Raw genomic sequence first — 21,603 nt, forward strand, 5'->3', positions numbered from 1 at the left:
GCACCCCACCGCCACCACCACCACACAACCCCATCGCCACCACCACCACCACACAACCCCATCGCCACCACCACCACACAACCCCATCGCCACCACCACCACGCCTGACAGCGGTAGCAGCGGTAGTCCCCCCGCCCCAGCCGCTGTGGCCAGAGGCGGTGGTGGGGGGGAGGGGTGGAGGAGGAGACTCCACAGGCTCGAGACAAACACAAAATCCGCGACAGGGGGGGAGGGCGGCTCAGTGGCTCACAACTCAACGCAGACGAGATCGCACGGCCTGGCGCAGCAAGCACTCACACGGGCTCTCTCACTCGCACAGTCTCTCTCTCTCTCACGGTCTCTCACTCACGGCCTCTGTCACTCACGGCCTCTGTCTCTCTCACGGTCTCTCACTCACTGTCTCTCTCTCACACGGTCTCTCACTCACTGTCTCTCTCACACGGCCTCTGTCACTCTCTCTCACACGGCCTCTCACTCACGGCCTCTGTCACTCACGGCCTCTGTCTCTCTCTCACGGCCTCTCGCTCCCACGGCCAATGCTGCAGCGTGAAGAGGATTGAGGCTACGAGCAGCCGCTGCTTGCTACTGCTGCTGCGGAGAGCAAAAGAGACCGGCGCTGCCGCGCAGACGGCAGAAGGAGAGGAGGCGAGACAGGAGGGGAGCTCGAAACATCGGACATGAGCGCGGAGAGATACGCGGCGAGGAAGAGAAAGAAGCCGTCCGTGTTTGGGTGAGCGCCGGGTTTCAGTGGGGGGCGTAAAACAGTCGGCCCAGTGCGGTGAAGTATGGTCAATAACCTCCCCGTGCCGTGAGCACGAGCCCAGCGTGGGTGTGTGGGTGCTGTTGTTGTTGCTGCTGACCACTGCAGCGACGTGGTAGCGGCTCCAGGTCACCCACCACCTCGCTGGGTACGCTCTCTCAGCCGCACGGCGCTCGACTGCGATCACCGTTAACTCCTTGCGCGTCCACCACGTCGCTGTTGACTGCTGTCCACTGCTCGTGCAGTGTCAGTACTGACATCACTCGTTAGAGTCTTCGCCATCATCCAGTCAGGAACCCACCGAATGGACTGCATTGTTATGATGGAAGCCAAGTAAGTACTCCCTAGTACTGTGTTGGGAATTTGGGTGGGCAAGTCTTGGATCAACATACCTGTCAACCCATTATCAGTGCCTACCTCATTACAGACCAATTCACACCTTATTGGTCACCCCGTGCCCTTACAAATCTCAACGTTCATCCTACAAAGTCCCATCACAAGGGAGAAACACAAATAAAATGTTGTTACCCGTATTGAAACGGCTGTACGCTGTATGGACCTGCAAACTCAATTTCGCTGTACAAGAATACGGGTAAAGCGTATGGGTTGACAGGTATGGGATCATGAGTTTATTATCATTGCGCTTGTTAACCCAGGAAAGCCTCACTGAGTCCCAAGACTCTTGTTCTGGAGGGTCCTGCCAATTGTTGACAGTGCGGAGCAATGTTGCTTTGTGTACTCCCAACTGGGAAATTCGCAAGTAATTGTAGTTTTACCATTGGAATATTTGGCTAATAATAGTAACAGTGTGTTTTATTTTCTAGCTATGGGAGGAAACTGTAAGGGAACCCATTTCAGAGCGGTGAGGGGAGGACATACAAACTCCACAAAGGCAACCCGAGTCAGAAATCGAACCCAGGGTCTTGTTGCTGTGAGGCACAAGTGTTGCCACTGTCCCACCGTGTCGCTCTGAGTTGTGCGTGACAGATCAGATGGGTTGTGGTATCCAGCAACACGTATAAAGTGCATACATGTGTGGCTTATCTTCATAATAGTATCAACAACTGTCTATCGCCATCCCTCGCGCTCTTGCGAGTTCACACTCAGACTCACTCTCGCATTACTCACAATAGCGATGGATGGAGAGCAGACTCGCCTCGCTGGGTTCAGTGTGGTTTACTAACCACTGCGCCACCACTCCCTGCAACCATGTTAGTGGATATGACATCTAATATTTGGCTGGCAAGTGTAAGTCATCGAGATTTTCCATTGTGTAGAAAGCAAATAAGTTACCCATAGATATTTTGGGATAATATTTAAAACCAGAATCTCCCATTTAGGGGCCATCCATTTAGTACGTATGCATGGAGGGGGGAGGGGGGGTTAACCGAAATGCGTACGCTTGCGTATGGGGGGGTCTACTGACAATGTACGCATAGGAAACGGGGGTGGGGGGGGGGTGAAGCCTCGATAATAATTTGTCTACATTGGCCTTCAAATGAGTTAGATAGTCCGGCGGTGGACTACATGTTTCCTTAAACACGTTAATATTATTAATCCATGATCGTTTCTGCGTGGATTAAATATCGGCCGTTCTATAGGATTCGGGGGGGGGGGGGGTGCGTCAAGCGTACATTCGCAGGTAGGGGGGGTAAAAAGTACGCGTGCGTACAGGAAGGGGGGAGGGTCAGGTTTTGACAGATTTTTGCGTCCGTACTAAATGGATGGCCCCTTAAAATACAGCAACACATGTTATCCAAAATACAGGTTTTTGTTAGTTATATCGCGATATAACCCAAAAAACTGTATTATAGCTGATATTGGTCGCGTAATCCTACGTGTTAAACTGACACATATCAGTTGTTACCTCTCAAGATTATTTGTTGTCCTGTTTCCCAACTGATTCTAATTGTGCTTTCGGAATAATGTCACGAGGCAAATAATATATCCGTACATATTGCAGAGTAAGTACATCGCCTGCTTTCTGAGAACGGCTGCATCTAAGAATGTTCAGAGGATTTCAAGTGACCCACATATTCCACACATAAGTAGTGGTCTCACTCTAGCACACTCTGCTTTGAGATTGTTTGTCTCATGACAGCCAAACCGATCATTTTAAATCTCAGAGCTATGCAGCCGCGGCATGTCGGCTGTTCTGACTCACTTGAGTGTGAGTGTGTGAAGACACGTTAATATATATAGCTAGGATTTAGCCGAATGAAGTTAACACCTGGTTTAATGATATATATGTGTGCAGTCATTGGTGACTGTTAGGGAGCATCGACTCACTGGAACCCAGATTCAAACCTAGGAGGTTAGCGTTGCCGGCTCAGCTCTGATTCCTGAGTAGCTGCCACCTTAGGACAGCCTTCTTCACCTTAGTGCAAATACTTTGTAGTCGAGCGTGAGATGCAATTCAGTCATCGCGGTATTTCACAATCACAGAGATCAAGAACAAATAATTATGCAGTCCACGAGGAGCACTTACACACTCACCGTGTATTTTTAAGTCAAGTACTTTGTGCTCTTGTTATATAAAATACTGCGATTTGATTCAGTTGGTATGTTTTTTGAGGAATTACCGCACACAATTACTTCAGTTAGAGGTTTGTTTTTCCCATTTTACTTTGACTGTGGGGATGCTTGAGGCATGTCACAATGTCGCATTGTACCAGCTGGAACATAACAATGATTTGCCTTTCTTCGTTATCTGTGGACTTTGGGTCCTTTCTTGTGCAAATATAGTTTTGCCAGTGAAATTACTGCATGCGTGTCCCTTTGGTGGCACGCACAGACGAGCATTAAACTGCAGAGCACGGAGTGCAACGTTTCATGGCTGAGAAGCATCGCCAACCTCTTGCATTTAAACCTCCTTAAGTTTGAGCGCTTGCCGAATTGTGCCGTTTTACACCCCGTGTAAACGCCGCGTTTCAAATATGCGCTCACTCACCCTTTTGACAATCTAAAACGTGCGTTGATTTGTGAAGGGTTGTGAATGCTCGGGTACTTCTGAAAGTTTATTTGCAAGAACAGCGATGGATCTCGCAGCTCTTAATCAGGTGTTGCATGCACCTCTACCGTCAGCAAAGTTTATGCTGTGATTATAATAATAATACTCTTATACTCTTTTTAAGTGCACAACTTTATCTATCTGTGATGAACGCTGCACTTTCCGTCGTTTTTATGCGGGGGGCGCTGCAAACCTACTCGCTCCCTGCATGAACGACGGATGCGCAGGGACAGACGTTCTATTACGTTGGAATCGATCTGCTGATGACGGTCTTCTCGCACGGCTAGCTCTATGTCGCCTTATCACGACCCCGCAATCCCAAACAGGTGAAAGTCCGCATCGAACCGAACCCCCAGCAAGGACATCTACTTAACGACGAGAGAAAATTCACATGACATGTCCTTTTCAATGAAGTCTTCCAGATGTAAAATGATATCAGCTTTTAATGAAGAAATAAAGTGATCTAATTCAAAACATAATACAATTGAAAGATGTTTCATTTTAAAACTTGAAAACGGAGCATCGGGTGCTTGTGTGAATGCGTCGTTCGTGTGCAATTTTTGTTCATGACTTTCCTGGCCGAAGGCCGTAAATGGTTGTGAGGGGCGCCACAGGCACCCCCGACAGCATGCTACAGTGTAAGGACTTCACCACCATCATTATCAGGGACACGAAAGCGACAAAAACTCGTTGTGCTAACCAGAGTGTGTGCATTTCACTGCACTGTAGAATGCCTCCTGCAGGGATCGGCCGGTATAATAATAACAGCCCTTTGTCAATCCACTCCTGCATATAATCTTCCCCAGTCTGCGGCAGTCCCTGGGGGGGTTGTTGGACCATACTTCACCACGCTGGTCAGTGCTCGTTGGTGAAGTGGTCACCTAGGACAGGTTCAGATATCGCTCACCACTGATGTTAGTCATGGGTTCAGAGTACAGTGTGAAAAACCACTGCGCCCACTGCTCGCCCTCGGATTTCCACCTTTTCCACAGACGAAACCCGCATGTATATCTCGGCGAGTCCGAGGTCTGTTATCAGCACTGCACTTTAAACAAGTTCAATACCGCAACACCAGTACCAGATCTCGGTGAAAATCGATTCCTGCTGCCCCGAACACAGAGGTGCCAATTCCTGGACTGTTCACGTCAAACCTGGACAGGTTGGTCATCCTAGATCCCCCCAAGTTAGACACTGAAAATGCGAGCATCAAGTTAAATTTATGTACATACAGAGACGTTCACAGAAAACTAAAGCAAAAACAATTAGTACAATTAACAGAAATAAAGAAGAAGACAACAAAATGTAGTAGTGATATGGTGGCTTCGTACCCATATTGACCGGCACAGTCTGAGTTGGTCATCAGATCGCCACCTGTCCGTGTTTTACCAAGACAGTGCGGAATTGGCATTTATGTTCTGGAAGCAGGAAATTATTTTGGTCAACATTTGGTCCCCGTGTTGCTTTGAGCTTCATTACAGTTAACTGTATAGTTTTGATAGACTTGGTGTTGACTGAGAAAATCTGCCAGGGTTTGTTCGCAATGGAAATCCCCAACCGTTGACCGCATGTTGATGTCTGCACGTCCTCAGGCCCAAGTTCTTGATAGGCGAAGGCATTCATAACAATGCCAGCAAGAGGCACCGGGACCGCCTCAACTCGGAGATGGAGGATCTTGCGGCCGCCCTCCCTCTGCCTCCGGCCGCCATTGCCAAGCTGGACAAGCTGTCCGTGCTGCGGCTGAGCGTGGGGTACCTGCGTGCCCGCGCCTTCTTCCAGCGTGAGTTGGCCATTTGTTGTAGCGACACATTGTTTTCGGCGACAATTAGAATTTTGTCAAGAACGGGTCACCACCATCATCATCATAATCGTCGTCAGTAGGATTGCCACCGTCTGTACAGACCAGCCTTGGATTTATTTCTTGTCAGCACTGTGCAGCATACTGTAATAAAGTTTAAACATAATACCACCAGATCTCAGTAAAAATTCATTTCTGACACCTGAACAGGAATGCCGCAACCCAAGAGTGCTCGGGTCAAACCCAGTACACTACGAACCCGCCAAACCTGAGTTCTCATCCATGGCTAACTTCAGTGGCGAGTGATGTCTGAACCGGTCACTGGGCGCCCTGATGCCTTTCACCAACGTGCACTGACCAGCGTGGGGAAGCATGCTCACACCATTTCCATGATAATAGCATGGAGAGGCCCTCACCCAGTAGTCGATTAACAAAAGGGCTACACCTGGGTGCCACGGTGGTGAGATGTTCACTACCTCGCCTGATATGCAGGAGATCGTGGGATTGATCCCTTCGGTTTTCCCCTCCACATTTAAAAAACACGAGTATTTGGCTGCTATCATTAATTTCCACTTTGTTGAGCTATCATTTGTTGCCAGGTCGCTTCTGAAAAAGAGCTATATAGCTCAGAGGGCCTTATCTGGTGAAATAAAAAATGGTTTAGTTTTCTAGTGCATACACAAGGTAGGATGGACCTGTGCAACTCCACTAAGCCCTTCTCTGAAACTGAGGACATTCAAGAGCTACACACCTTGACGACACGGCTGAAAAAAGTACGGCCAGCGTTTCCTGTCGTTGTTAGCGAAGAGATCGATCGTCACATTTTCACTAACAATTGCACAAAAATTTACATTTTCCGTCTGGTTCATGCGAAGCGAAGCCCTGATTGCTCGCCCACTCTGTTACGATCGCTCGCGTGACAATCTCTCACTGCCACGATCTCTCGCGACCACAATCTATCGCGCCACCATCTCTCGCTGCCACGATCACCCGCTGCCACAATCGCTCGCGTTACGATTGCCTGCTTTATGATCAATCGCTGCCATGATGGCTCACGCTACGATGCCTCACGGTATGATCGCTCGCGTTACGATCGATCGCGTTACAATCGCTCACGTGTTGTTGATTTGCCCGCGTTGCATCACCACGGTTCGCAACAACAGCAACATACACTCACAATCCGAGGGGGGGAGCGGTGGCGCAGCGGTTAGTGCACTGAGCCAAGAACCTGGCTATTTGAGATCCATAAGTGGTTATGGCTACATCAGTGGCGTGTAATTTATAGACCGCTGATGGCCTCTCCTTCACCAACTCGCCCAAGCCTGCGTGGTGAAGTACGGTCAAACAATCCCCAACGACTGACAGGGCATGAGGAGAGGCTTCATCCCACAGTGTAGGGACCAGGCGATGAATATTAATTTTGTGATTAATTGCGATATTATTATTGCGCACATACTGGGTCTGCAGACTTTATTTCCTTTTCTTGTTTGTTGTGGTGCTATTCGACAGCACTTAATTCTTATCCAAACCGGCTTGTTATCTGAAGCATTCATTCTGAACCAAACCTGCCATTTATTTATATGTGTATCTGTTGATCTGTCTGTCTGCTGTCTAGTTTTCAGTCTTGCAGTTTCCTGTGCTGTCCTGCCTTGTTTTGTCTGTGCGTTTACGAGTTGGAATGTAAATGAAGTATGCACTCCGAAGTGCCACGGCACTTTGTAGACCCGGCACAGCCTTGATGTGCTAGAGGGCCACGGAGTGGAAGTGCAGAGGTTGGCGTGCTGTGCTACGAACCCGGCGACCCGAGTTCGATTCCCACTCACGGTGATCACACCTGTGACGATTATCTGAACCGGTCCTGGGCCTTCCCTAGATCGACTCAGCCTCAATTGAATATCTAGTACGATGTGTAAAAACATCGCCACTAGAGAGACAAAGGCGCCTGGGCGTGGAGCTGGCCACTCACCCCCTTGTGTGCTTTTCTGGCCTTCATAAGTGCTCGTTAATAGCACTTTCCACAACAGTCTGTTAAGGATATATGGGGGATCTTTGTCTTTGTGCAATATAATCAACCAATTTCACTAAATATTCCTTTGCAAGAAATCGGTTGTGCTTCTTTATCGATTCATTTGCAACAAATATTGACCAGGAGGCAAATCTTCTCTTGGATGGTTAAAGGGTTTTTATTTTTCCAGTTTTTGCAAGTTACTGAAATCTTCAAAGTACGGACATTCTTTGCAAATAAGGTTGCATATCGAGTTTAAGAAACCTTTGGAAAGTAATGCATAAGACAATAATAATTGGCGTCATTGTAGAGACTATACGTAATATGATAACCTCCTTCGTTGAATATATCCCCCCACACACGATAAATAACATTAAGTTTACTCACTGAATGTTAAACCGGTCCAGAGTTTGCCCGTGTTGAACCAATGCTGCAAAAAATTATGCACTCACAAAAGGCCGTGTGGCTGATGAGATAGATACGTGATGGAGGCATATTGTTTATATCTATGGGATTTTTTTGGCAAAAAAACTGCTCGACCCGAGATGTAATTATAGCTCACTTGTAAGTGTTCTGATGCTTGCATTGTCGTTATACTGTTCGCCTGTTGGCGTTCTCTGGTCGAACACTGGTGGTGAGACTAGGCCATAAGGAGGGCTGTCTCTGGTGTAGGCCAATCAGTTTCAAAGGCAATGCGTACATTATCGTAGCATGTTTGTTTTCATGTTTTGCCACAAGTATGATTTGTCTATTTGGTGTTTGAATATCATAACACCTGTTTTATTGCCAGAAAGGGTAAAACCTATTCTTATCATATTTCATCAGGCTTATATTGCCTGCTTATTTTACTTTGGAAAGGAGCGCTCACTTGAACAATACCCGTCTCGGCTGAGACAGCTGCTCAAGCTCAGCCGCATTTCGTCTCCGATGTACTTCATCAAGGTCGGCAGAATGCCTAGCAGCATTGGTCCGTAGCCTCCGCTCCTTGTTAACCCACGCACCTGACTTGTTCCCGTTGAAGGTATTACCGTCAGAACGTACGTCGTACACATTATAGGTTGCGGGAGTCGCCAGTGTGCAGAGAGCTACAGGTTATTGTTTTCAACATCCTAACGTGTTGGTGGGCGTAGAGACAGACTTCCTGTCTCAAGTTCACGAGTGGACTCTCGATTGCCCGGGGTGATATGGGAGGGGTACCCCAATTTAAATATACACGTGGATATTGCTAAGCAAATGTAAACTGGCATATAAAGAAAACCCAGAATGAGGTCATTATTCTCTGAAAACACATTAGGTATGGTAAAGTGTTAAACACGAGAGAAAAATACGAAAACACGTTTCAATGCAGCTTGGCACCCGAAAAATACAAAGTAGCTGTTTACGTTTACTGAGCGAGATGTTTGCTGTGTTTAGTCGCTGACCTTGCAAGAAGTGAATAGCAGCTAATAATATATCCAAAACAAATAAGCCCATAGTGCCCCTCCACATGAAGAAAATGCGCCGGTTGTACACATTCCGCCACCCACACAGCCTTCTGGGAAGCGAAACGTCTCAGTAGCATTGCTTCAACACAAGCAAACTCTGGGCCGTGTTTCGACGTTTGGGCGGCAGGATGGCGCACCTGGGTTTTATTACTGACTCTGGCGCCTTTCTATGAGGAGTTTGTATGTTCTCCCCCTGGTCTGTGTGGGTGCGCATTACTCTATTGGGATCACACAGCAGCAGCAGCAACATCGCCCCTACATCAAAAACCTGGCAGGACCCTCCTATCTGTTGAGACTCGGTGAGGCTTTTCTAGGTAAACGAGCAAAAAATGCAGTCTCAGCAGTCAGGCTTACTTGAATCAATGCTGGAGGACTTCTGATGTTAGAGGGCAGGACGCTCTCTGTGACGAGATGTTAACTATCTTGCCTGCTATGCAGGAGGTCGTGTGCTTGATCCTGACACCTGCTGTATATTTGGAGTTTGCATGTTCTCCCCGTTTTCACGTGGGTTTTTCTCCGGATCCTCCGGTTTCCCCCTCGACATTTATAATGAACATGCATTTAGTGTATTTATCTGCTATAAATGGCCACGTGATAAGCCACTTCGTTGAGCTATCATTTGTGACCAGGTCGCTTCTGAAAAAGAGCTACATTGCCCAGTGGGCCTTACCTGGTAAAATTTTAAAAAGTTTACAGTTTGTTTTGGATATGAATCCTAGTTTTCACAAAACTAAAATATATATTCTAGAACATTCCTTTTTTACTTTATTTTTTCATAAGCACAGTAAATCTCCAACCCGGGTAATACGCCCACAGATAATCGAGAGGTTACTTTTTTACGTTTAACATTGTCCTGTATGTATTTGTGGTGGTGGCACGTGCCTGTAATCCAGCACTGTGGAGGCAGGGGTTAGCGGATCACACAAACATTTTATGTATCTCCCATCCCGTGGGTGTCGAGGTCACCATCTCCTGACTTACCAGGCTATGGCAGTACAGCAAGTGGGTTAATCTCCATCTATTTCTATTTATATGGGAATACCAAAGACGAAGACCCCCCATATAGCCTTAAGAGACTTTTGGGGCAAGTACTGTTAGCGAGTACCCTTGAAGCGGAAGTGGGTAGCCAGCACTTACGCCCGGCCGCCTTTGTCTCCCCAGTGGAGAGGTTTACATACCACACCAGGCACTAATTTTGAGACCGAGTTGACATAGGGGAGGCCTAGGAGCAGTTCAGATACTCGTTACTGATGGTGACCGTGAGCAGGAATCGGACCTGGGTCTCCGGGTTTGTAGCACAGTGCGCTAACCAGTGCACTACCGCTGCCCATCGGGAACACCTGGCCTGGGTACACACACACACGCTCATGTTTTCCCGTTGTGTCCCTCCAACAGATGTCTCCAAATGTTGAGTGAACATATTGGAAATGATCTCCCTTAGTTTAATGCGTATGCTTTCGTGACCAAAATTAATCACAATAAAGGTTGTATGGGTTAGATCGCGAAAATATAAATGTGTCGTTAACCCACCACCACTCGACACAGCCAATTAGTAAGGTTTGTCACGAATCAAAACGTGCCAATTAGTTACGACTTCAGCAACCTGGTGTGTTGGAGAGTAAACCCACAACGTTTCTAATTTGAGTACCGTGACATTTCGCTGGTGATTACAACCAGATTCCTCAGGCTCCCCCTTCTGTTTCCAGTCTCAACTTCTTTGGCCTCAGGGCCATTCCAGAACCAACCTCCTCGGGCAGGGCCCTCGCTCTTGATGGGCTACAATCCCATACGGTCGCGCTTCCTTCTTCAAAATCTCACCATCCGATTTATCCCCCCCTTGAACCTCTGGAAAGCAATGCGCCGTTTCGTTTTCCTTTCCGTGTAGCCAATGGCTGTGGATTTATTTTTTGAGATTCCCCTTCCTCCCCCCCGCTGCCACCCCACCCCCAGGCATATTTTAAGACATCGATACATTTGAGCCAATACGCATTCAAGCACTGTAAATCTGCAACTCGGTACAAAATTTTTGTCCAGCTGTTTATCGCCGTGGCAGGTGAGTAATGTCTTGTCTCTGTTAACTGTGGGAGTGGTGAGGCAGGAGGGGCGGGGGCTTGGTTAAGGGTCACTCTTGTGGGCTGCTCGATGGGGAGCTGAGTGGCGAGGAGCTTATGGGACTGCGGTGTGGAAGGGGGGTCAGGGTGTCCAGAGGGCGGCAGTGGTGATTGGTTGAGGGCCAGATTTGTTGAAATTCCTGAGTTTTCCCTCACAGCTTCATGCCGAGATATTCTCTGGATGCTGTACTACGTTAGACCAATGTGCTAGTCTGTCCAGCTGATTTAAACAGGCCGTACGCTGCAGGTGGAGGATAGGTTAAGGTCAATGAATGCTCTTCCTTCCGATGTTAGGAAGCCATTGGAGCTATGCACTTTTAAATCTAGATAGAAAACGCATTTATTCAAAACAGTGTTTTGTGTTTAGTTTGTTGTCCTTCCCCACATCTCCTATTACGGTGCTAAAGAAGTTGAACATACGTATGTACGTACATACGTAATTCATATGGAAAGAGTAAACCGCCATTAGAGTTTACTGCGTGTGATCCGTTGGGCTGTCAAGAGGCTGTTAGGCAATGCTCTCTGCCGCCCATAAACAACAGAGCCTGCTCTGGCTCCTCTTTTGACCTTAGAGGTGAAAAGTCCAGCTCCCTTTCTTCCAGGTCCTTCATTCAGTCCATTCACACCATTTTCCGATAAAATAAACACGGTCGTGGAAATCCCTCTGTAACTCCTCAGTTACCTAATCCACCTGCTAACTGACAGAATGCTGTGTGACTGCGAACAAAGCGTGTGTCCCCCCATTGTCGAGCATCCATTGTTACGTTTTGTTAAAAAAAAGGGCCAAAGTGTCTCACGCACAAACGAGCGTTGGGTGGTAACAAAATAACTAAGCAGCCACCACACCTACCCATCCTCCTCATATCGGTCTCTTCGGCAAAAAAAAATACAGGTGTTTTTTTTTTCAAAATCCCATCAGCCACACAGCCTTCTGTGTGTTCATATATATAACATAGCGAAATATTCAGCTAGATTAGTAGGAGTTTAACACAAAACCAAACTCTAGAGCAGTGTCTCAGGAGTATCGGGCTGCTTTCTTGAATGCTGGTGCACTGCGAGCCAGATGTTCGCAGGCAAGGGTCCTCCCTGTTGAGACACGGGTCTGGTTGGACGCAAATGTACGTAATTTACACAACACAAAATAAACCATGAGCAGCATCGCGGAGAATATACGGACCGAAACGTGAATCACAGGGTAGTGCTCTATTTATTGTTGTTGTTGCACTTCTTTCACGCCGTACGTAGCCAACCACGCTCATCTGTGGGCAGCCTCGAGCCAGGCTGTAAGTGCTGTGAGCCTTTTCTGAGAACATTCCCGTCCTCACAGAGCTGGACACCACGGGGAGGAGCTCGCCACCCCCGCCAGACCAGACCCTCACCAATGCCATCGACAGCGGCAGCAGCAGAAGCACGAGCAGCAGCAGCAGCAGCAGCTCCCCCTCAGCCCAGCAGCTGGAGTTCGTTCCCTTCCTTCCTCGAGAGCAACTCTTACCCGAGGAGCAGCTCCCTTATGACGAGTGTCACCTCTGGCACCACAAGGAGCCATGGAATAGCCCTCTGGCTGTCGTGGTGCCGGCCGATTGCCCGGCTGCGTCGTCCCCACCTCTGTTCGCCCCACGTCGGCCCAGCTCCACGTCCTCGTCTCCCGCGGACGAGGCAGACGCGGCGCCGGGTTCGGTCGCGGAAGCCGGCCTCGCCACAGTTGAAGAAGAAGAAGCATCGCCAGCATCGCCATCGCCGCCGTCCCCGCTCGCACGCCACGGGGAGGAGGAGGAGGAGCAGGAGGAAGAGGGCCGAGCGGTGGTGCCGTGCGAGGGGGGCGGCCACCTGGTGCTGCCGCCGTTCCCCGGTCTCATCGACCCCGAGATGCTGCTCGAGGTAGGAGTGCGGGGGAAAAGGGAGCAAGCAGCTTTTTCCCGTCGTCTGGCACCGGCCGCTCAGAGCCGTGGCGTTGCTTATGCTCAGACAAGCAAGGGGGTATCGTGGCGCCTGTCATCCCTGGCTGGCTCGGAGCCAGTAGTGGACATTCCCCATTGCTATGGCGGAAGAGCCAGACTATGGATAGAACAAGCACATTGGCCTCCTACAAAGTGGTGGTCATTTAGGGTGGCAGACGTGGTGACACTCGTGCCACGCAGCAAGAAGGATCTGGGTTCCATTCCCAACTTGGGTGCCTTTCTGTGTGGAGATTCTGCGGTCGTCCCCTGTCCTGCAAGGGCATCAACCGGATTCTCCGGTTTTCTCCCACGACTAAAACTAAACGTAGAACATAACTGATATTGGCCACATAATCCCAATGCCAATGATTACCTGCAAAGTTACTCGATTGTGTGTATGTTGGAATTCTTTCGCACCTTACGTAACCAAGCGTGCTTATCGGAGGTGCGGGATTACACAAAGCAGCATCATTACCACCCCCAATTGTGAAAGACTTGGCACCACCCTCCTAATGAGGCTTCCCTGGGTAAATTAGCATAGCGGTAGTGTATCGATTCCTGGAAGGATGACGGGCTGAGTCGATGCAATGTGGGATTTGAACTCCCGACGTTGTGATTGCGAGTTGAGTGCTGTGAGCACAGCAGCACTTGTATACGGCCATACCTTACCCATTGCTGCTTTCTCGAACGCGTGTTATGGCTATACAGTACCATGGTTTGCTTTTCGAGTTACGTTTTCCGGAACATGAGGGCAATGTTTTTCAGCTGTACGCGGTTTGCCAAGGCCATAAAGAATGGTATATTATCAGAGCATGTTTGTTTGCATGTTCACCACAAGTACGTGTGGTTAATGCAGACTTGATGCCTTGAAAAAAGTACCTTTTTGGTGTTGGAACATCTTAACACCTCCTGTTGTATTGCCAGAAAGGGTAAAACCTATTATAATTTTTTTATAATTTTGGATACCGGCAAAAACGTATCCCACAGATGTAAGATTCTCATCTCTTCGCGTTTAAAAGTAGTGTGCGGTGCGCTTGTGCAGTACAGTAAGTAGGTGGTGCGGACTAACATATTGCCACAATATCCCCTCCCCACTACCACCCCTTGCGGTTTCCCTCTTGCACGTTGTAAGGCCCCTTCTTTACACAACATCCCCACGAATATCATCTGCACCTTCATCGTCATCATCATTCATCATAAGTAAACATTTTCAGTTTAACTTTTTGTTATTATTTCAGTTTTTGTCCCAATTATATCTCATTTATGTGTGTATGTTGAACTTCTTTCGCCCCGTACGTAGCCAGCCGTGATAATCTTTTACCTTGTATGTTTTTTTTTGTATGTGATAAGGGGAGAAATGTTTTAAATTATAACTTAAACAAAGACGGAGGGGCCGATGATTTTGGACCTAGGAACGTAGGCCTATATTTCCCATAATATCTGTAATGTTAATTGTTGAATGCGGTTTTGCCCAACACGAAATTTTCCAGGAACTTAACCCCCCCCCCTTCCGCGTCCGGCGAGGTATCACTGTCCAGTGTCATGATTCACCACAATGAGCAAACATTGGTTAAAATTACATATTTATTTTACATATCAAAATATTTCACCTGGAAAACCCCTCGAGATGGGACATCTCGTTTGGAAGGGGTTGTCTGGGGCAGGGGTCCCCAACCCCCGGGCCGCGAACCGGTACCGGTCCGTGGCCTGTTAGGAACCGGGCCGCACAGCAGCAGGAGGTGAGAGCGGTGAGTCCGCGCGTGCCCCCCCCCCCCCCCCCCCCATTATTTTATTATTGGCCACTTCCGTCCGCGCCTCTTTCCCGCACTGCGCACTTGTCTCAGTCACAGTGTTGGTAAGCCCACAAGCTCTAACCCCTAGTAGCCAAAATGAGTAAAAAACAAACGTCGCTGGAGAGCTTTTTTGAAAAGGGGGAAAGACCCAATGATGAACCCCCCCCCCCCCAGGTACGTGAAAGAAAAATTGTCTTCCACGAAACCGGTCCCTGGTGCCAAAAAGGTTGGGGACCGCTGGTCTTGGGTGTCGATTGATATGCACAGAGCAAACATGCGGCGACACGTACACACACACGTACACATACACACGTACACACACACGTACACACACACGTACACATTTAAATGAACACAAAGATTTCCAATATAGCCTCAACAGACTATTGGGGCAAGTGCTGTTAGCGAGCACCTATGAAGGCCGGCACGGCACACGAGGGGGTGGGTGGCCAGCACAACACCTGGACGCCTTTGTCTCCCTAATGGCGATGTGAGCACACCGCACCAGGGACTCGTTTGAGTCGACCTAGGGGAGGCCCAGAACATGTACAGATATAGTGGTCATTGGTGTTGACCGTGAGCGGGAATCGGCTTGCCACAAAGTGGCGACATCACCATGGCGCTTGTGCCATGCTTGGAGGCCACGTGGAGTGTCGATAGCTCACTGGCAGGAGGTCCCGGAACAGGCCCATCAGGTGCCACGGGTTGACTGAATGAAATGGCAGATGCACCGGCTGTGCTCCCCACTGTGTCGACTTGCCTGATTGTATCCACCTTGCGCTCCGCTCATTGTTGTGAGCGTCACTCTTCTACCCTCCGTTGTTGTTGGAGGGCGGCTGCCTGCAGCTGCCCAGTAGCGTCCTTCACGAGCTTCCTCCATTGAGGGCGATCTTGACAATACTGGAACCAGTCATCAGCAAGTCATATCATCTCCACATCCTCCATTCTCTAGTCCGTGCAGACATACAGCTATATACACATACACACATGTCAACCCATACGGTTTACCCGTATTCTTGTACAGGGAAATTGAGTTTACAGGTCCATACGCCGTACAGCCGAGCAAAATATATATTTTTCGTCCTTATGTTTCTCCCTTATGATGGGACTTTGTAGGATGAATGTTAATATTTATAAGGGCACGGGGTGATCAATAAATCCTAAATTCGTCTATAATAAGGTAGGCACTGATAAGGGGTTGAGAGGAATTCACATATTAAACTAACACACACACAACTACACACACAGATATGTAAACAAACACACAGACACACCCAGCTGCACACATATAAACTCACACACTGCCATACAGAAACAAACACAACTACCCTTTTAAATACATAAACTCGCACACGAAGACAGCTACACACATATACAACAAATTTACACACTGCCACACGCATAACAGACACCCAAGTCTACAAATACAATCTCTTTTTGAACACTTACCAACATTAAAATAAAAACCACATCACCCACGCCAGGCTAGGTGTACACTTCTACAAGACACCATTAACTTTTAAAACTTAAGCACTTAAAAGAGAGCTACATAAGTTAATAATACAAGAAAAAACATACCAAGAATATACACAAAAATGAAATATCCCCCGAATAGCCTTAACATACTGTTGAGACAGGTGTTGTTAGTGAGCACCTATAAAAAAAATCAAAGATTCCCCGTATAGCCTTTAACAGACTGTTGGGGAAAGTGCTGTTTATGAGCACCTATACACACTAACATACATAGCAATCACGTAATGACACTTACGCACACATCTTAAATCTATCACTTACACAACAGTATGGATTTGTGCAGTAAATATCACACCAAAGTCAAAACATAACTTCATACATAAATCTTCACAACGGTCCACACTACCACTTCGTACAGAATGTCACTATCGCAGATGTGAATGTTGTGCAGGGGTGTGTGTGTGTCATAGATGTAAATCATTCGAGAATGGGCGGCAAATTGGGAGATCGCTGCATGTCGACACGCTGGGCTTGCAGTCAAGTCCCACGTGTGTTAGATGGCACCACAGAAGCAGCAGCAGTAGCAGCGTGGTGGTTCGTGCTGCTTCCAGATTTACGGGATTCAGTCAAACTCAGCTGCACTCTCCCCGTGTCTTATCGTCCCTTCCTGCCATCACTGCATTGACGTGAACGCCCGGCAGAATTTGACGTGGGTCGACATTGAACAGTGTCGCCGCGTTGACGGCGCGCCGTCTTGCACTGCCTGGGAGGTGATGACCGTGCGATGTTGCGAAGGCTCCTCTCTGCGTAACATCTGAGCAACAGCAGCAGCATCTCGGTAATGCGATTTCAAGGCGAGGAGTTAAGGGTGGACCTGAGTAAATGCGCGTTGGTTACTGTGGGTTCAACTGATAACAAACTTGGCTGAATTAAGTAATTTCAGATAGGGGAGCTGTAACGGGCACGTGCGGTGACTTGATATTGGTGGGATGTTTTTGCGTAACACCCACGTTATTATTGTGCGTGCGGTGCATGCGGTGTGTGTGCTGATTTTATGAAATGTATGTATGTTGAACTTCTTTTGCACCATACGTAACCGACCGTGGTACCAGAGACACTTCACGCAGGTCAGTGGGGCTCCTGAGCCTCGGAGACGACATCGACAGTACGCGGCGGTGCGCTTCTCTAAAACATTGCAACACGTAAAAGGACATTTCTTAGCTTATTTATTTTTCTGTTTTATGTCGGGTGATAAACGTATAACTCAATGAGATTCATTGTCTAATTTCGTTGGGAGAGAAGGAAATTGTATTTACACGAGGACCGTTATTGTTTTTACGTTTGCAATTAAGTCGCAAGTAACTTTCAGGTTTTTCTTTTATTTTTATAGAAAGGAATGGATCTTAAAGTGGGAATTTAAATTCGCAGTGGATTGGTAAAATCTCGATTACGCTTCTGTGAGGAGCATTAGCGTTTTGCGTTATCAAGAGTGAAGAGTGATGTGGCATCAAGATGTGGCATCAAGAGTGAAGAGTGGTGTGGCATCAAGATGCGGCATCAAGAGTGAAGAGTGGTGTGGCATCAAGATGTGGCATCAAGAGTGAAGAGTGGTGTGGCATCAAGATGGAGCATCAAGAGTGAGGAGTGGTGTGGCATCAAGATGCGGCATCAAGAGTGAAGAGTGGTGTGGCATCAAGATGTGGCATCAAGAGTGAAGAGTGGTGTGGCATCAAGATGGAGCATCAAGAGTGAAGAGTGGTGTGGCATCAAGATGCGGCATCAAGAGTGAGGAGTGGTGTGGCATCAAGATGGAGCATCAAGAGTGAAGAGTGGTGTGGCATCAAGATGCAGCATCAAGAGTGAAGAGTGGTGTGGCATCAAGATGCAGCATCAAGAGTGAAGAGTGGTGTGGCATCAAGATGCGGCATCAAGATTGTCAACCAATTGCCACTGTTTAATTGTCACGTCGTAGTTCAGTCTGTGATGTGTGACAGGTGTGAGTTTATCGATGGGAGGAAACATTTGGGTGTCGCGTCCAGTCGAGGACACTCCTGGCTTATGGTTCTGGGATATTTTTGCAGAAGTCCTCCAAAATGTTTATCGCAATCTGAATATTTATTTATACTACAGGAGGAATCCGATGAGCTATAAAGCTCTTTTCACAGATGTCCAGTCGGGGCACGGGGTAATAACGTTACAACAACAAACAGTAAACAAACATGACAGTAGTGCAAAGTACATGAAAGGTAAACAAATTACCCAAACATATACAAATAAAACTAAACCATCCCCATCCTACCGGGCAAAGCCCACCGAGGTATTAACTTTTTTTTTCAGTCCTTGCCAACGAATGGCTGGCTTCACAAAGTTTGGTTTCGTGTGGCATTGCCCACACTTCACAGTGCACCTCCTGGCCATCAGCGTTGCGATTGACAATGGTCAATGCCCTCGTGATGGGAACGCGTCTTGGTGAATGTTTCTATCCTCTTAGACGTGCCAATGGCGCCCGCAAGCACTGCCGTTGCGTCTCGAACGCCTCGTGCACACACACAGCTCGCTGTGGTTAACGATACCAACGGGAGGGGGTCCTCCTGTACTGTTCCTGTAGGAACAAGGAAATTTCCTATTGCTATGAGTGGAGCATGCCTCCAAATTCTTCCACACCATTACGGATAATTGGCAGGCGATTGGAGTGTATTTCGTGTAAAACAGACGTCGAGGGAAAAAAAGAGATGAGTCACGAGCAGAGCGCCAAACTTTTCAGGCCTTCGCTGCGACAAACCTCCTGCCGAACAGGGACGGCTGCCACAGGACGGCCAATCTGTGCTAGACTTGCAGTAGGCCAATGGAATGCTTGAGATGAGGCGAGATGTAGAGCGCCGCGCGATGCTGAGCCGTTTAAGCCAGCGCATCTAAATGCGCATCCTTATCCTCATGAACAGCCAGGGGAGGATAAAAAAAAGACGAGTGTCGGTTACGCCATCTGTCACCTCGTTGAAGGATGGTGTCCGACTGCACTGCATGTCTACGGAGGCCAGGATTGAGCGAGATCAACTGGTACAGGGTACCTATTGTAATTTACATGAATACATTAACTCCCCCCCCCCACAACCTCTGGTCTTCGCACCCTGATTCGCTCAAATTGATGACATCACATTTACACCCTCTAATTCAGACCGAAACAGGAGGAGGATTTCTCCACAACTCTGGCTGTCGCTTGATGATGCTGGTTGTAATTACTAATGAAACGTAGGTTTACCGGTGGTGCTGAACTAGTAACTAAATGGCTAATCGGCTGCGTCGGGTGGTGCTGGGTTTAACGACACATTTATATTGACGCGATCTAACCCGAAAAAAATCACCTCTATTATGGATAATATTGTGCACAAAAGCCCTTCTACGACTACGCATTAAACTGGCACAGGCAGAAGATGAGTAGCGAGCAGCGACGTGGATAAGGGGGACACGTTGTCTGCCGACCGGATTGACCAGGGTCACGGGGTGCTAAGCGGGCGTATATTAAACGCTGGAGACCGATATCCCAGCGTCCGTTTTAACGTTTATAGCCGCAATCTCTGTTGACACTCGCAACTTGACATCTCGGTTGGTCCACTTCACGCGCCAGCGGCGGATTGCCCCGTCTGTTTGTGATAACACATCGTTATCGCCACCACTTTCAGATGGCCTAGTTTTAATTGCCTTAGTCGTGCACACGTACAGCACAGCCCCGTGTCAGACCACTGCTGGAATAGCAGTGGGAGTTATTTGACAATACTTCACCATGCTGGTCAATGCTGGTTGGTGAAGGCAGGGAGCATAAAGGTACAATACAGGAATGGAGTTTACTTCACTGCCCACTGCTACCCACCACGTAACACCACAACCTTATAGCATGGTGATCACCCATCAAAGCACGGTACAGGCGGCGAGATGTTAACTACCTCGCCTGGTATGCAGGAGGACGTGGGTTGGATCCCAACCCCGATGCCTGTATATTTTGAGTTTGCATGTTCTCCCCATGGTCACATGGATTTTTCCCTAGTTCCTCTGGTTTTTCCCTCAACATTTAGAAACATGCCTTTTGAATATTTGGTTGCTATACATTTCCACATGATAAGCCACTTTGTTATCATTTGTGGCCAGGTCACTTGTGAAAAAGAGCTATATAGCTCAGTGGGCCTGACCTATTAAAATAAAAAGTTTTGTTTATAGTTTAGGTTAACCCTGCTTAGCTTCGGAGATTTGATGATATGAGTGCATTCTGGGTGATTTTAACAATGCTCATTATTTCTATCAAGAGGGAATCACAGTCACTTATACCAGGGGTCCCCAACCCCCGCGCCATGGACCGGTACCGGTCTGTGGCCTGTTAGGAACCGGGCCGCACAGCAGGAGGTGAGCGGTGAATCCGCACGTTATTTACCACTTCCGTCCGCGCCTCTTTCCCGCATTGCGCACATGTCTCAGTCATAGTTTTGGTAAGCCCAAACGCTAACCATAGCCAAAAGGAGTAAAAAACAAACGTCGCTGGAGAGCTTCTTTGAAAAGGGGGAAAGACCCAATGATGAACACCCCCCCCCCCCGTCAGTGAAAAAATTGTCTTCCACGAAACCGGTCCCTGGTGCCAAAAAGGTTGGGGACCGCTGACTTATACCACCGTGTGTCACCATCATGTCTCTCTGCCAGACCCTGTAGCTGTTTCGCGGTTGGCTACGTGCAATACGAAATAAGTTCAACATACATGGGCAACCCGACCTCCAGTGACCTCTCTGACAGTCTCACCATCACCAACACCATTGTCTGGCTTTAGGTCTCCTGTTCCCCTCGGTTGTCGGACTCTCGGTGCCACTCCACTGCCTGTCTCAGTCACCTTCCCTTCTCCATCCACTCCGCGCACTAATCACATTTCCACTTTCCAATTACAAAAGCAAAGGCAGAGTGGTGTCCTGCTCAATTGACCATTGAAGAGTTGGTGCCCATCTCCTGTTTACTGCCCTACAGAGACACTGATAGAATATCCACATTCTTATGGGTGGGGGCGAGTCTGTCCAAAGGTCAATCACTCTTTACCTCCCCACAAAGTGGTCCTCATTCTATCGACCCCGGAGGGATGATGGGCTGAGTCAACCCCTTCCCAGGATTTGAACTCATGACCTTCCATGCGAGTGGCCTGCTGTACCGCAGGGCCACTCGGCCGGATCTTATAACTCAGAGAAGTATGTGGGTAATATCTGC

General features: G+C 48.2%; 1 protein-coding gene across 2 annotated transcripts in view; it reads left to right on the forward strand.

The window, feature by feature from the left end:
* Nucleotides 1–240: 240 nt before the first annotated feature.
* LOC144734278 (aryl hydrocarbon receptor-like) overlaps nucleotides 241–21,603 on the forward strand; it is a 43,355-nt gene continuing 21,992 nt past the window's right edge. For both annotated transcript variants that reach the window (XM_078616415.1, XM_078616416.1), the window contains exons 1-3: nucleotides 241–730; nucleotides 5,360–5,547; nucleotides 12,493–13,043. In XM_078616415.1, the coding sequence (XP_078472541.1) occupies nucleotides 678–730; nucleotides 5,360–5,547; nucleotides 12,493–13,043 (792 nt within the window). In that variant the 5' untranslated portion in view covers nucleotides 241–677. The remainder of the gene's footprint in view (nucleotides 731–5,359; nucleotides 5,548–12,492; nucleotides 13,044–21,603) is intronic.

The sequence above is a fragment of the Lampetra planeri genome, chromosome 50 (assembly GCF_965212315.1).
Source record: "Lampetra planeri chromosome 50, kcLamPlan1.2.h2, whole genome shotgun sequence".
Classification (NCBI taxonomy): domain Eukaryota; kingdom Metazoa; phylum Chordata; class Hyperoartia; order Petromyzontiformes; family Petromyzontidae; genus Lampetra; species Lampetra planeri.